Consider the following 14,999-nt stretch of genomic DNA (forward strand, 5'->3'; position numbering starts at 1 on the left):
GGAAAGGACTTCGATCTAAATTGAAGGTTTCTTGCTTTTATACTTAGATTTTCAAGTGATGTGAACAAATTAGAGCTACTGTCTACCCTTTGTGTTCTCGCCTTTGTTATCCTTGTAAATGACCAGTAGTACAAGCAGCACCTTAGGGTCCAGTGTTGTTACATAATTAAAACAAACCTGAATCTCCCTGCTGTACAGCAACTTAAGGATTGCCTTTCTAGAACAAAATGGACAGATTCTGTGGAATGTGCCTTTTTGGCTGAGCACTGTCTGCACAATTACAATATGAAGGCCAGGATACAGCTGTTAGTGACTAAGCCATGCTCAGTGAGTAAGTGCTACCGAGCATTCCAAGTCACCAGACACCTGTTTCCTGTTTTCCTTCTTCCCTTTATCATTCTATCACAATTTCCTTGCACCTATAGACCACCTAAGACAGCAATTAAGCAACTCTGGTGTTTGCCTGTCTCCTTTCCCGTCTTTAACTGTTGCTCAGGGTAGCTTAATCATTCTGGTTGGAGGGGCAGGGGGAAGGCAACCTAAGGTCTCTCAAAAGTACATTCTGAGTCTGGAGAACTATTGCCCGTGTCATCTACCTTGACCTAACGTCCTCCCTCATTTCCAATTAAGAACTTCCGTGTTGAGGCAATACCAGCCCCTCCAAAATGACAATTGTAAACTGAATCACAAAAGGAAAACCTCCAGCAGCAAAAATAAGTCAAGGCAATAACTTACCTGTAACAGTGGGGAACTGTAACCAACCCCACCATTCTTTTGAAATTATTTCTGTAACTGCTGACTCGTTTATGTAGCTTATAGATAAACAGCATTTTGTATAAGAATCTTGGGGACTAACTTCAGAAGATACAGATGCCGACCTTCAGGCTTTCCAGCTCTGGAAGATTTGCTGACCTTCAAACAAAAAACAGGAGGATGCACCCTACACCATCCTTATCAGAACAGACTGTGTTGGCCTGCACATGAGAGAACTTTTCAACCCTCTCCCCTTGAATTCTTTTTCTGCTTTTTCGCTCCTTCCCTATAAAAACCTCTGCCTGCACTGAGGTAGGGAGATGGACTTTGGGACAAGAGTCTCCCATCTTCTCAGGTTGCTGTCACTTGAATAAACCTCTTTCCTTTCTCACCAGCACCTATTTCACGAGTAGGCTTTCACTGTGGCAGGCAGCCAGACCTGGGTTTTCAGTTAAGCTACTTTATGCCGGAATACAGAACAAGATGTGTTTACATTTAAGGCAGTTCATTTCGATGCAATCAGACTGATGTTGATGTTTTTCTCAGTCCAAGCTAGCGTCTTTATCATCTTCCTCAGGAAAAGCTGGCTCCTTCTTGATTTCTATTTGGATCATGAAGATATGCATCTCACTCCAGAGATGAGAAAGCTAAACAGGGAGAAGCCACGGGCTCTGAGACTGTGGAGCAGAGCCAGCAGTCAGCCCTGAACTTATCTCATTCAAGCCACTGTGATTTGAGGTTCCTACCAATGGAGCCAAAACTAATTCAAACACCCCAACTCTGTCACTTGGGTCTCTGAAACATGAAAACATGTTTTTTAAATTTCCTACGTGGCTATCATAGATGATGGTCCTAATAGTGATTCTCCCAAGTTCTGTATTAAGGAGTAGTTTAATAACAAGCCAAACTATATAATCTTGAATAAAAACTGAGATATATTATTGGTACATAAATTACTTTATAAACTGAACCTCAGGTCAATAGTATATGATGTAAATAAGTTAACAAAACAAAATATTGCATCGTTTAGATTTTTAAATTTTTTATTTTAAGAAAATATAGAGCTGGGAATCATTTCACTGGTAGATATAGCATATCTTTGAAAACCTAAATAAGCTTACTGACTGCTGAATCTTTCACATTAATTAACTGTGCTTAATTTTCACATTACCAATTGTTTTTATGGCTTTTATTCTCACTGAACAATTTTTCAACATCATTTAAAATGACTGAAAGACAAAGATCTCCAATATTTATGAAATAAGTAAATGCATATTAATAAGAATTAGAACACTTACTTTCTTCAAGAAAAAAAGATTAGTAACTTATTCCTGAATTATCTATGCATCACTTAAGAAAATTCACTTGGAATTTTTGTTTCAATTTTGATAGCAAATATACTACTTAGAAGCCATTCACCAGTCTTAAACCTTAAACTCACATCCCACACCGTAATCTCGAGAAGTTGGAGGCTTACCATTTTAACCCTGGGTAGCAGGGTTTCTTCGGGGCTACTGATTAAGAGGGGGCACCAGCTCACTAATTCTAACCGTGACTGAGCAGGTCTGCAAATCAATCCCATCCCGCTTGCAAGTTCATTCTGATTTACAATAATAATAAGGTAAGACCTAGATGAAAAGATCATGAAAAAAAATCTAGAACTATTCTAAATGTTATAATCTTCCTTTGGCACATCACCAGGGTGTTTGTATCTTTGAGACAGAACCCATGCCATTTCAGTTCCTCTTTGCAGTCCTAGTTTAGAGCATTTTAAGTTTAGATTTTTTTTAAAAAAGGTATGATCACGCCAAAAACAATAAAAAAAAAGGGCATTTGGAGAATCACAAATTAAGAAAATGCAAGGAGAAATACGTATGTTTCATTCCCCTTTCCAGTACTCTCTTACAACTGCTTTCTTGGAAGGGAATTCATGAGCTATAATACTTGAGCAGATTCTCATCTGTAGGTTTTAGAATTTTCTTATCTGCCATATTCACCACCCATCCAGGAGCAAGACCAAAGAAAATCTGCCTTGGATCCTTTCGAGTACTAAGCATTTTGAAGAGTTCATCTTTAGTGATATCAGGTAAAATATAACCATACTTCTTGGCAAGTTCCAGCCTTGCTTCGGGAAATTTGGCAGGATCCGCCAGGTAACCACGATTCTTTGCATCGGTATAATACGGGACCAAGGCTTCGGGTGGAAGCATTCTTTTGGGGATGGGTTGTCCCCGCAGAAAGAATGGAACAGGTTTGCATAGAATGTCTAAAAAACATTTTTAAATAAAAAAAAATAGAAAAATGCAAATATTGGTTATATGCATAATAATCTTCTTTAATAATTATTTTCATTATTAAATTTTAAATATTACTAAGATCAGGACTTAATTCTAAGAACTTGTTTTATAAATACGCTTGTCTTAAGTAGTAAGCAAATTGAAACACTTCATTTTCAAGTTTGCATCTTAAAAATCAAAGTTACTCCTGGGTTATCAACAAATAATGAATTTCTTACACATAGGCAACATCATATTTAATTTAAGCCTCATATTTAAAAACAAAAACTAAACCTTTTTATGATATACTGGCTCAAGTAATTAAAAGAAGATGGAGCCCCAGTAGCCACACCACTAATAAGAAATCCAAGGTGCCCGAACTGCAAGTCAAATAACCGTGAGGATTTTTAAAATCCTCATATGGCAGCCAGGATTAGACAAAGAGGAAGAGAAGAAAATGACTGCAGAACAAGCTTACCTAGACTTCTTGGATCATAGAAGGCTGTAGTAACAACACCACCATTTTTTTCAATTGCAGCAATGGCTAGTTCTGAAGCCATCTGTACTTCAATATTAATTTTTGCCTTAAAGATGTCAGCACCCTATAACATGTCAAAACAAAGTCTGTTAGTGGATATTTTGAATAAAAGTTAATATGGCAAGCTTCCTTTTTATAGTATTTTCTCCTCCAAAGTGCCTACAATGTAACAGTCATCCCTACTTTTTTAAAAAAATGTTTTTATTGATTTGAGAGAGAGGGAGAGAAACATCAATGGGCTGCCTCCTGCACGCCCGCCCTCCCCGCTCAGGGATCCAGTCTGCAACACAGGCATGTGTCCTGACCAGGAATTGAACCAGTAACCTCTCGGTGCCTGGGATGATACTTAATCAACTGAGCCACACCCGCCAGGCCATTTCCTACTTTATTTTTTAATTTTATTTTTTGAGTCATTCCTACTTTAAACACCTCTGCTTTGACATCCTATCAACATCATCTTATCTTACCAATTTATATTTCCTGTAAGTGGGGATGACTGTATTTTCATTTGATGTATTTAGTAGATGCCAATTTAACTACTCATTCCCAGTACTTCATTAATCATAGACTGTATGAAAAATTATAACAACTCCACGACAGAATTACTGCTAAACCAATGTCATAGATGGGCACATTGAAGCAGAGAAGTTAAGTAACTTGCCCAAGATCACAAAGCTAGGGTTAATCCGGAAGCTTAGTCACAAGTGTCTATGTTCTGAACCACACTATGCCATCTATATATAAAAAAGCTAAGCGACCGGCTGACCGGTGGGTACAACACACACTGACCACTAGGGAACAGACGCTCAACACAGGAGCTGCCGAACAACAGCAACTTTGCAGAGTGCCCTCTCCCACTCCAGGACCCTTCGGGGGATATCAGAGAGCCAGTTCCGGCCTGATCCCAGCAGGCCAGGCCAAGGAACCCCACCTGCCAAAGGGACCGCTGACTCCACAGACGCCCTTCGAACCACAGTGCCACCCCAGGTGCAGCTGGCCAGGGAGGGACCACAGGAGGTTGGCTCCAGGGTGTGTCCTGCCCGCCCTGCCCCAACGGCCACCTTCTAATTAATTTCCTTTAAATGTGCACGAATACTGCACCAGGCCACTAGTATGATATAAAAACTTAACTTTCTTATCCCTAAATAAGAGGCCAAGAGATGGTTAAAGAGGGGGATGAGTGGACTGGAACCAGCAAAAGAACAAAAGATCTGACAATCATTATGTGAGCTTTGGAGGGGTCAGCCCCTTCTAGGGAAAAAGGCAAGAGGACAACAGAAATTTACTTTGATTCACTACCAATTTTATTATAGCCTCTAAACTGATAATAATAGTCTATCTTTCCTGAAAATGGTCAATAATAAAAAATGCAGTACTGAAACATTAAAGCTCTGTTTTGGGTCACTTTAGTTAGGATGTACTATATTTTACTTTAATTTCAAAACATTCTGACAAAAATAAAAAGATGGTAGCGTTATCTTTCTTTTTGTGGTGACAAAAATATTTAGCTAATTTGGTGTGGTTGAAATAAGCTGGCTCCCAATCAAGTTCCTTTCCTTAATTATAAATGTTTAATATATTTCAAAAATATTCCATCAATTTCAAGAGATATTTTCTCACATTCTTTCCATGTATAATTCCGGTCTGCATTTGTATAATCACTGGCATCTTTGACTCAGTAAAATAACATTTTATCATATTATCTGTGATTCTTAATTACTATGCCATAAGTGCTGAACCATTTCCCTATCCTTGGGGATTGGGGTTAGCTCCATTGTTTTCAGTGATATATAAAGCATTTTTAGGAATATCTTTGTTATCAGTTAGGGTTTTTTTGCTTTTCCTTTAGAACAGTGATTTTCAACCAGTGTGCTATGGCACACTGGTATGCCTCAAGAATTTTTAAAACGTGCAATACCTAACTATTTAGTCGGGGGCACTGACCTCCTTTCCCTTAGATTGTTAAATTAAAAAATAACAACAGCCAACACACTATCTGTCCATTGTGGATGAAACAAAGTTATACCTATTTTTTGTGTGTGTCAGAGCGGCAAAAAATATATTTTTCAGCGTGCTACAGAATTTTAGTAATTAGTTTATGTGTGCCATGAGATGAAAAAGGTTGAAAATTGCTGCTTTAGAGCAGTGGTTGCCAACCACTGGTCCGTGGACCACTGGTGGTCTGTGAGGTCCAAAACGTTGGCAACTGCTGCTTTAGAACATGTCCTCCCAAATTGGTATTACTGTGCTGAAGGATAACAAGAGTCTTAATAGCTACTATTTATTGCAAATCTGAAGGTAAAACAATTTACAAAGCTGTAAATGATGTGTAATTGTGCTTATTCAACCACTTCACTAGTGCAGCTTTCAGAATTATTTCTGCTAGATTAATAGACACATGCTTAAAAGCTGTAGGGATGTGCAGTTTAATGGCTAATGAGGTCATGGATTTTTCCACAGGTTAATTACACTCAGAGTAGAATACTGAGGCTTAATTATGTATTTGGTATTCTCTTTTCAGATCATTTTATTTGGAACTAGAGGCCCGGTGCACAAAATTTGTGCCCTGGGGGGGGGGGGGAGGGGTGCGCAGCGGCCTCAGCCTGGCCTGCGCCCTCTCACAGTCCAGGAGCCCTCAGGGGATGTCCAACTGCCTTAGCACTGCCACGGAGGTGGGAGAGACTCCTGCCAGCGCTGCTGCGCTCACAAGCCATGAGCCCACCTTCTGGCTGAGCAGTGCTCCTCATGTGGGAGCGCACTGACCACCAGGGGACAGCTCCTGTGTTAAGTGTCTGTCCCCTGGTGGTCAGTGCACATTACAGTGACCGGTCATTCTGCCATTTGGTCGATTTGCATATTAGCCTTTTATTATATAGGATACTTCTATCCATAAGGTTTACTTTTCAAAGGAATCTTAAAAAGTTTTTCCATAAACATATGCTTCCCTCTAGTGGACACAGCTATGTTACTGACATATATATAAGAAACAGGAGTAGTTGATTAATAATGTACAAGGGGGTGAGGTGGGATGTGTGAGTGCTCCCTCATGAAAGAAAGATCATCCTGGTATGACGACATCTGAACAGAGAAAAAGAAGTGACAGAGCAAGCTGAATGAATGGATACACAGGAGAAGAACTTCCCAAGAACAGGGGTCCCTCAATAAAAAATGCCGGCTTTCTAAAACACAGTCACTACTACATACTGGTTATGACAACTTAAAAAGATAAAAATAAAAGAAGGCAAAGTGCTGATTAAATGGAAATCAGAGATAGTCTTCTATGTAACTCCAAAATAAATCGAATCTAGATTTACCTCCTCTACCAGCTGGACACCATAATCCCTTTTAAATGGCTGAATGGTCACACCTCTTCCATTGACAAGCTGGGTTAAGTCAATAGGTTGAGTAGGATCAACTCGACCCAAATCAATAAGATACTGCAGTCTGTTGAGGCTCAAAGGTTGATATTGACGTCTGAAGCTACAAAACAAGAAAGTAAAGGTTGAAAAACTCAAACTTATCTTTTGTAAGTTCTCCATATCACCTCAAAGCTCTGTCCTGTGTTTTCCTCCATCAATTCAGATGGCTTAACAAAATAAATCCCTCCTGAATACAACAAAAATATGTAATATTGCTTGATTTTTGGTAATGAAACAAAACCAGTACTTTCTTTGTTTCACTAAAAATAATTTACCTCTCTAAACATTTATTTCACTCATTCACACAAATAAATAACTGTGGAAAATGTAACCCATTATCTGAATTATGCATTAATTATTGGATGACTACTATGGGCCACATTTTTATATATATTTTGCTAAGCCTCTGAACAGCCACAAAAGCAGGCATTATCATCTCCATTTTGCAGGTCTGAGTGCAACGTCTGGGTTTTTTTTTTCCCTACTAATCCGCTAAATTTCATTACCAAAAATGGTTCAGAGAAACAGTAGCAAAAGTTGGTTTCAAAGTGGATTTACATTTCTAGCAAGCTATTCTTTTTAGGTGATTCTCAGTGAAAATTAGGGATTTTTATTTTACAAAGCAAAAGGAACCTTACCTATGTCCTTCATTAAACCCATATTTGGGGATTCGGATGTAAAACGGGGTCTGGCCTCCCTCAAAGCCCAGTCGGGGCCGGGTTCCCCTCTGCCGTTCTCCTTTGTGGCCTCGGCCACATTTTCTACCTCTTCTCCGACCTCTTGGTCGTCTTTCCTAAGACGAAAAAAGAGTTTTATAATCCACAGATGCATTTTTAAACACCTATCTTACCTTTTCACTGTATATTTTGTATGCCATTTATTCATCCAACCAACCAGTACTAGCTACAATTCTAGCTGCTCTAATGTCTGCAAACTCTAAAGCAGTATCTTTGCCTCTGAAGTGCAGCTGATTCTTCTAAAGTCCAAGTTGTGTTTCAAAGGCAACGACCCCAGGATGGAACGGAGATAGGGATTCTATGGCAATCTGGCATTGAAAAAAGCCTAGAATTAAACATCCACAACAAACAAAGATAGAGGAAAATCAAGAAAATTCATCTTGCAATGAATTGTATATATATCATTGTTACCTACATTATCTTAAAGATTAACTTATAAAGAAAATACTATTTCCTGGCACCTCACAAAAGCAGGGATTGGTTTTCGAAATGACAGTGTCAACTAAGAACTATTCAGAGCTGTATGCAGTGGTTTTCAAAAAAAGGCAAAAGAAGACAAATCAATTCAAATCTTTCCCATGAAGACCAAAATATATTGGAAACGCACTTCATTTTATTTTTTTTTAAGTGTTTCATTGATTTTTTACAGAGAGGAAGGGTGAGGAATAAAGAGTTAGAAACATCAATGAGAGACAAACATCGACCAGCCGCCTCCTGCACATCCCCCACTGGGGATGTGCCCGCAACCCAGGTACATGCCCTTGACCAGGATCGAACCTGGGACCTTTCAGTCCGCAGGCCGACGCTCTATCCACTGAGCCAAACCGGTTATGGCAGCACCTCATTTTAAATCCAATTCTGAGAAAAGCAATCATTTGTGCAGTTCTTGCGACTTCGCCCCTCCCTAATTCACTTAATTATGCTTGTAAGTGTAAACCTCATGAGGAGTCGGAACCACGTGGGACGACTCTGAGCACAGAAGGCTCCAGGGGCTCGGAACCGTGTGCTCATCCCACCGCCCTTCGGGAAAGGAGCCGTCCACCCAGCGCGGCCCGCGGGAAAGGCCGCTCGCCTCGCCCCGCCGCAGCGCTGCCCCGCACCGTCACCAGCCATTTACCGGTTTCCTGGAGCCTGGATTCGGCCTGAGGTTGGCCAGGCTCACGCGGGGCAGGGCCCGGATCAAGTCCAGACCCCTGGCCCCACCGCCTCCCGCGGGAGCCGCCATGACCCGCCGGCCGGGAACCAGCGCAGGTGCCCTCCGCCACCTCCGAGCCCACGTGATCGCAGGGCGCTGCTTTACGGCCGCGGCCCCGCCCCTGTCGTACTTCAGCGTCCGCGGCGCGGTCTGCCCCTGTCGCCCCTGGAAGCTAGAGTCCGGCTTTTGGAGGAGGAGCGGGGAGTGTGGCCATGTGATCTTCTGTTGAGAGTTCGATCCCTGAGGTCGGACTTTTAACCTACGTCCTCTTGCGCCCCCACTAAATACGCTGTCGATAGGGAGTTTTTGGAGGGAGTCTTCTCTGAGCTCAACCTGGAGCCTGGAATAAAATAACGCTCTTCTAAATGATTAGCTTTGAGCTTATGGTAAGATAAGAAAATAAAACTGAATATGTGCAAATAGGTACGGACAATTGTATGTTTTAATATTTTGGGTCATTTTTATATGTTTTTAATGTTGTTTTTTAATTTAAATGAAAGATTAGGGTCCGGCTATGAAATGCCTGGCTAATACCAGCCTGTGAGTAAGATTCAAACGAAGCGTCCTCTTCCGTATGCATCTCTATGGCTTTGACTGGGACACGGGCATACTGGCTTCACTTACTATTAACAATGATAGGAGCATGCCGAGGCTTGGTAAGTAAATGCAGGGCGCTGTGTTAAATTGGTCCTATTCGATTATCTGACTACACAACCATTGGTAAATGTCACAGGATTCCAGGGCAGGAGGGATAGAGAAACTGAGACGGGAAAGTTAAAACGAGGCCAGACAGTGTGGGCAGTTTGCAGCAATTTATAACAAGCCATTATTTTCCCCAGCCAAGGACACCTGAGAGCAAATGGTTAAAAACCTCCCTAACAAGAGAATGCAGACGGGTAGGGGGAAGGAGAAAAGAAAAAAGGGCAGTTTTACCCCCTCAGCGGAGAAGCCAGCAGTCTCAGGCCTGGCAAGGTAAAGTTGCCAGGTGCTTCTCCCGAATTCTGGGAGGCCACAGGGTAAAAAAGGGCCTTGAGAATTCATCTGTACCAAAATATTCAGCAAAGGAATGTTGAAACCTGTATCCCTGAAAAAGCAATAACCTAACAGATAGGCAGGAGGGTATATAACGCCTCTGACCCCCCCACCCAACTCGCTCTTCAAATTAGCTGAGAGCCTTACCAGTGCTTCATAAACCAGGTGTATAGGTTTGCTTGCATTGCTTTTTCAGTAAAGGTGCATGCTTTAATAAACTGATTTTTCACAACACAGCCAAGATCTCTTGTATACATTCATTTATATGAGAAGAGAAGGATTGAGATTGGGAACAGCCTTCTCCCACTGACTCAGGGCTATCCGGTAACACCTCTCTGGTGTCATGAGAGGTGCCTCAAGTCTAATAGTAAAAGTAGGTGCTAATACCCTTTAAGGCTTGGAAAGGTTGGTTGAGTAGCTTGACCAAAGCCTCACAACCATCAGCAGAGCCAGGATTCAAACATCCACTGCCTCCTATTATAAAACTAGTATTTTTTATCATATAAAAATTGAATATATGCAGCACAAAATTCCTAACATTTTTACTTTAAAAATGTCAGCTTCTCAATGTTTGTCTTAGGTAAGGGTAATACAGAAGACCACCTTTTCTTCTTTTTTTGTTGTTCTTTTTATATTTCACCATCTTCTGGGAGGCAGGAAACCAAACTATTTGTAAGCAATGATTCATATATCTGCTTTTTCAAAAATAGGTATGTAAAAATATGTATGTACACACAATAAATTTTTGGAGGGCAGTGTTGACAGAAGAAACATCCAAACCTATAGAGAATTTGTATAAGTTTGAGCCAAACTGATGACTATTGCCAGGAAGCAAAATTTCAAGGGATTGAGAAAATGCTCAGAGAATGACAGTTTTACAGCTTATTTTATACATTAGACTCAAAGGAAGAAACATACGGAGGGTTACGTAAAATTCATTGGTGGTAGATTAGGGAGGCAGGAGAAAGCGAAGTGAGGGGAATCTCTGACTTTGGATAAAGAGTAAAACGCAGAGATAGATACTTCTTTTACATTGATGGATAGTTAACAATTTTTAAGCTAATTTACAGCACACAGACAAGGTATTACGGAAACAAGATAACAATGAAGGATTCTGTGGTCTTGGGCCCTGAGGCATCTTGAAAACATTTCTCTTAATTCCAAGGGTATGTTATCTTAGATGCAAAAGGACAATAAAATAGACAGGCTTTTTAAGGTAAAGATTGACCTTTGTGAAGGCCAGGATTGTACCTTCAACCTGGGTATGGGCCCTGTCTGGGAATTGAATCTGAGACCCTTCGGTGCATGAGACAACACTCCAACCAACGGAGCCACACTGGCTGGGGCTAATTGTTTTATCAATTTTTGACATTTATTCATTTATCTTATGATAGATGAAGATTTAGATAATTTGAACTATTTATTCCAGTATTTTAGTTCTCTCATGGTAAACAATGCAATTTAAATAATGTAAGTACTTTAAATATCCATTTATAGCAGTGGTTCTCAACCTTTCTAATGCCGCAACCCTTTAATACAGTTCCTCATGTTGTGGTGACCCCCAATTTCATTGTTACAAATTGAACATAATTAAAGCATAGTGATTAATCACAACAATATGTAATTATATATGTGTTTTCCGATGGTCTTAGGCGACCCCTGTGAAAGGGTCGTTCGACCCCCAAAGGGGTCGTGACCCACAGGTTGAGAACCGCTGATTTATAGGATTTTTTCAACTTTCTTTGTTTAATTTTTTTTTATTTTTTCCATCACCACTTAACGTCTATGCACTCTTCCACCTCCACCCGTCCCCCCCCAATTACCATACTGTTGTCCATGTCAAATCATACAAACTATAATGTCTGACCACAATGGAATTAAACTTAAAAAGAATAACAGGAAGATATCTGAAAAATCCCCATGTACATGGGATCTAAACATATTACTAAATAGCTCATGGATCAAACAAGAAATCAAAGAATAAATTTTTTAAAATGTTTTATACAGAATAAAAATGAAAGAATGACGTATCAAAATTTGTGGCATGGAGCTAAATAGGTCTTAGAGGGAAATTTATAGCATAAACACTCATATTGGGGCGGGGGGGAGAGAAAAATCTCAAATCAATGGTTAAAGCTAAGAAGCTAGAAAAAGAACAAAATAAATCCAAATAAGTAGAAAAAGGGGAAAGATGACAAATCAATGAAAATAACAAAAAAGAGAAAATCTATTAAACAGAAAAATGTTTGGTTTGAGGTCAAGGTAAACGATGAAGCTCAAGCAAGGCCAACCAGGATAAAAAAAGAAAAAACGAACTGCTAATATCAGGAAAGAGAGGAAGCATCACTATAGATCCTTCAAACATTGAAAGAGCTGTACGAATATAGTGGACACATTTACGCCAATAAATTCAGGAACTTTAATAAAATAAGCAAATTCTTTGAAAGCCACAAACTACCCCAGCTGATTCAAGAAGCAAGAGACAGGACTTCTGGAATGGTGGTGTAAGGATTTGGCAGAATATTTCACCAGTGAAACAATCACTTCAGTGGTGAAATTAATCTTTTTTAATATTTAATTTCTTTGTAAATTGTTCTGACATAGAGCAAATGAAGAAACATTTATTCAAGAAAATCTAATAAGTCTTGGTAAGAACAGCAAGAGTCTGTGCCATTTGAGCCATGTCCCATTCCTAACACCACCAGCCCTCCCCCAGCTTGGAAAGATAGAACTCTACTTTTGGCAGCTATGAACAAGAAGATGGGATTTCCTCCCTCCTCTTAGCTCCCAGACTAAGGTGACGGTTTTTCCCTGGGAGAGCAGGCTACTGGCATCTCTAATACTCTCAGCGTTGGGTTACAGAAGCTCTATTCCAGCCAAGTGCAGCCAAAAGAGCTGAAGCCCTTTTACCCCAATTCGCCCTTACTCTTAGAGTAGAAGCTATACCATGGCTGGTGCCAGGTTGAAAATATTGGGCCCGGAGAGCCCACACTCCAGCTTGCTCATAGGATGCAGGTTTCATGCCAAGAAGGATGTATGGGCTGAATTTGTCTTGCAAAATTCGTATGTTGAAATCTTAACTCCCAGTTCCTCATAATGTAATTGTATTTGGAGAAAGTGTCTTTCATAAGGTAAGTTAAAATGGGGGCATTTGGGTGGGCCATAATGCACAATTACTCATGTCCTGATTAAAAAAAAAATGATATTTGAACAAAAACGTGGATAAAGGAAAGACATTGTGAAAACACAGGAAGAAGATAGTCATCCACAAGCCAAGATGAAAGGCCTCAGAAGAAACCAACCCCTGCCAAACACCCTGTTCTTAGACTTCTCACTGTCAGAATTGTGGGAAAAATAATTTATGATGTTTAAGCCACCCAGTCTGTGGTACTTTGTTATGGCAGCCCTAGAAAATGAATACAGATTTTGGTACCAGGAAGTAGGGTGTTGTAAAAAATCCCTGAAATTGCAGAACTGGGTAATGAATTAGAAAAAGAAAACTAAAGTTTGGAAAATTCTCGGCATATCTATATTGCAAAAATTTGAGAAAGCATGTTCTGGAAAGAACATCAAGAGTATGGCTGGATAATCATTCACAAGGGGAGCCCAACAATAAATTTGAACTGAAAGATGGAAGAATTAGAAAATAGTAAATATAGATTGATAGAGATTATGAAATATGGGGAATGGAGAGAAAAAAGAATGAATAAATCTGAACAGAGCCTTAGAGAGTTGAGGGATGCTATTAGGCACGAAAACATGTGTAATGAAAGTAACAGAAGGAGAGGAGAGAGAGAAGCAGAAACTTATGGACTATACTGGCTGAAAACTTCTGAAATATGATGAAATCATTACATATACAAGAAGTTTCATAAAATCTAAGTGGGATAAATTAAAGGAAGTCTACACACCGACACATCATAATCAGGTATTAAAAGCTCAAGGTTTATATCAAAAGGAATTAAAAGCAGGGACTCAAGAATTGTATGCCAGTGTTCATTGCAGCATTGTTCACAAAAACCAAAAGGTTGAAATAACCCAAGTGCCCATCAAGAGATGAATGGATAAACGAAATGTAGTGTATAATACAAATGTAATCCTAACAGGAAATGAAGATCTGCTACATGCTAGCTATAACATGGATGAATCTTGAAAACATGCTAAATGAAATAAGCCAGATACAAAAGGACAAATATTGTATGTGTCCACTTACATGAAGTTCCTAAAATAGGCAAATATATACAGACAGAAAGTAGATTAGACATCGATGTGAGAGAGAAACATTATTGGTTGCTTCCCGTACATGCCCCAGTGCCCCAGTGCCCCAACCGGGGGTCAAACCCACAATCCAGGTTTGTGCCCTGACCAGCAATCAAACCAGCAACTTTTTCGCTCACAGGACAACACTTAACCTACTGAGCCACTCTGGCCAGGCAAGCCAGCACTATCCTGATACCAAAACCAGATAAAAACATTACAAGAAAAAACAAACCTACAATCTAATACCTCTGGCCAACATTTGTTATCGATCTTTTTTTATTATAGTCATCCTAGTAAATGTGAAGTGATATTTCATTTAGTTTTAATTTAAATTTCAACAGTTGCTTAATATGGTAAACGTTTTTTTTTTTTTTTTATGTTTGTTGGCCATTTGTTTAGCCAAGGAACTTGAGTTTCCTGTATAGCAGAGGAATTACAATTTGGAACATGCAAACTATGGCGAACCATAGGCAAGTCCAGAGAACAAAGGAGGTGAATGTGATTTTGATACAGGAAGGGAGGAAGTTGAAAGAGGGAGTTTTGAAAAGAAGTTTATTGCAGGACAGTGAGAATTCAGGGTTGTGGCAGTTCCTCATTGGCTGAGTTGCCGGGAGCCGGTCCATCCTTGCTGTTTCAAGGGACCTGGCATATATGGCATACTGTTCTTACTATGTTTGCTCACCTTCTTGGCACTATGTGTTTTAACCAAGGTCACCTCTCTGAGAAAGGTTGTTTCCCCAGGTAGGGATTTTCCCCTGAAGTTAGGGAGGGAATAAAACCCCTTAACTA

At 39.9% G+C, this 14,999-nt stretch overlaps 1 protein-coding gene across 1 annotated transcript; it reads right to left on the bottom strand.

Annotated features, from left to right (window-relative positions):
• Nucleotides 1-1,778: 1,778 nt before the first annotated feature.
• Nucleotides 1,779-9,022, bottom strand: MRPL15 (mitochondrial ribosomal protein L15). Its single transcript, XM_006769076.2, has 5 exons — nt 8,841-9,022; nt 7,625-7,779; nt 6,882-7,047; nt 3,508-3,631; nt 1,779-3,019 (listed from the first exon to the last, which is right to left on the bottom strand). The coding sequence occupies exons 1-5, from the start codon at nt 8,946-8,948 to the stop codon at nt 2,682-2,684; spliced, it is 891 nt and encodes a 296-aa protein (XP_006769139.1). The 5' UTR covers nt 8,949-9,022; the 3' UTR covers nt 1,779-2,681.
• Nucleotides 9,023-14,999: the final 5,977 nt, after the last annotated feature.

Source organism: Myotis davidii, unplaced genomic scaffold (genome assembly GCF_000327345.1).
Source record: "Myotis davidii unplaced genomic scaffold, ASM32734v1 scaffold1, whole genome shotgun sequence".
NCBI classification, from domain to species: Eukaryota; Metazoa; Chordata; class Mammalia; order Chiroptera; family Vespertilionidae; genus Myotis; species Myotis davidii.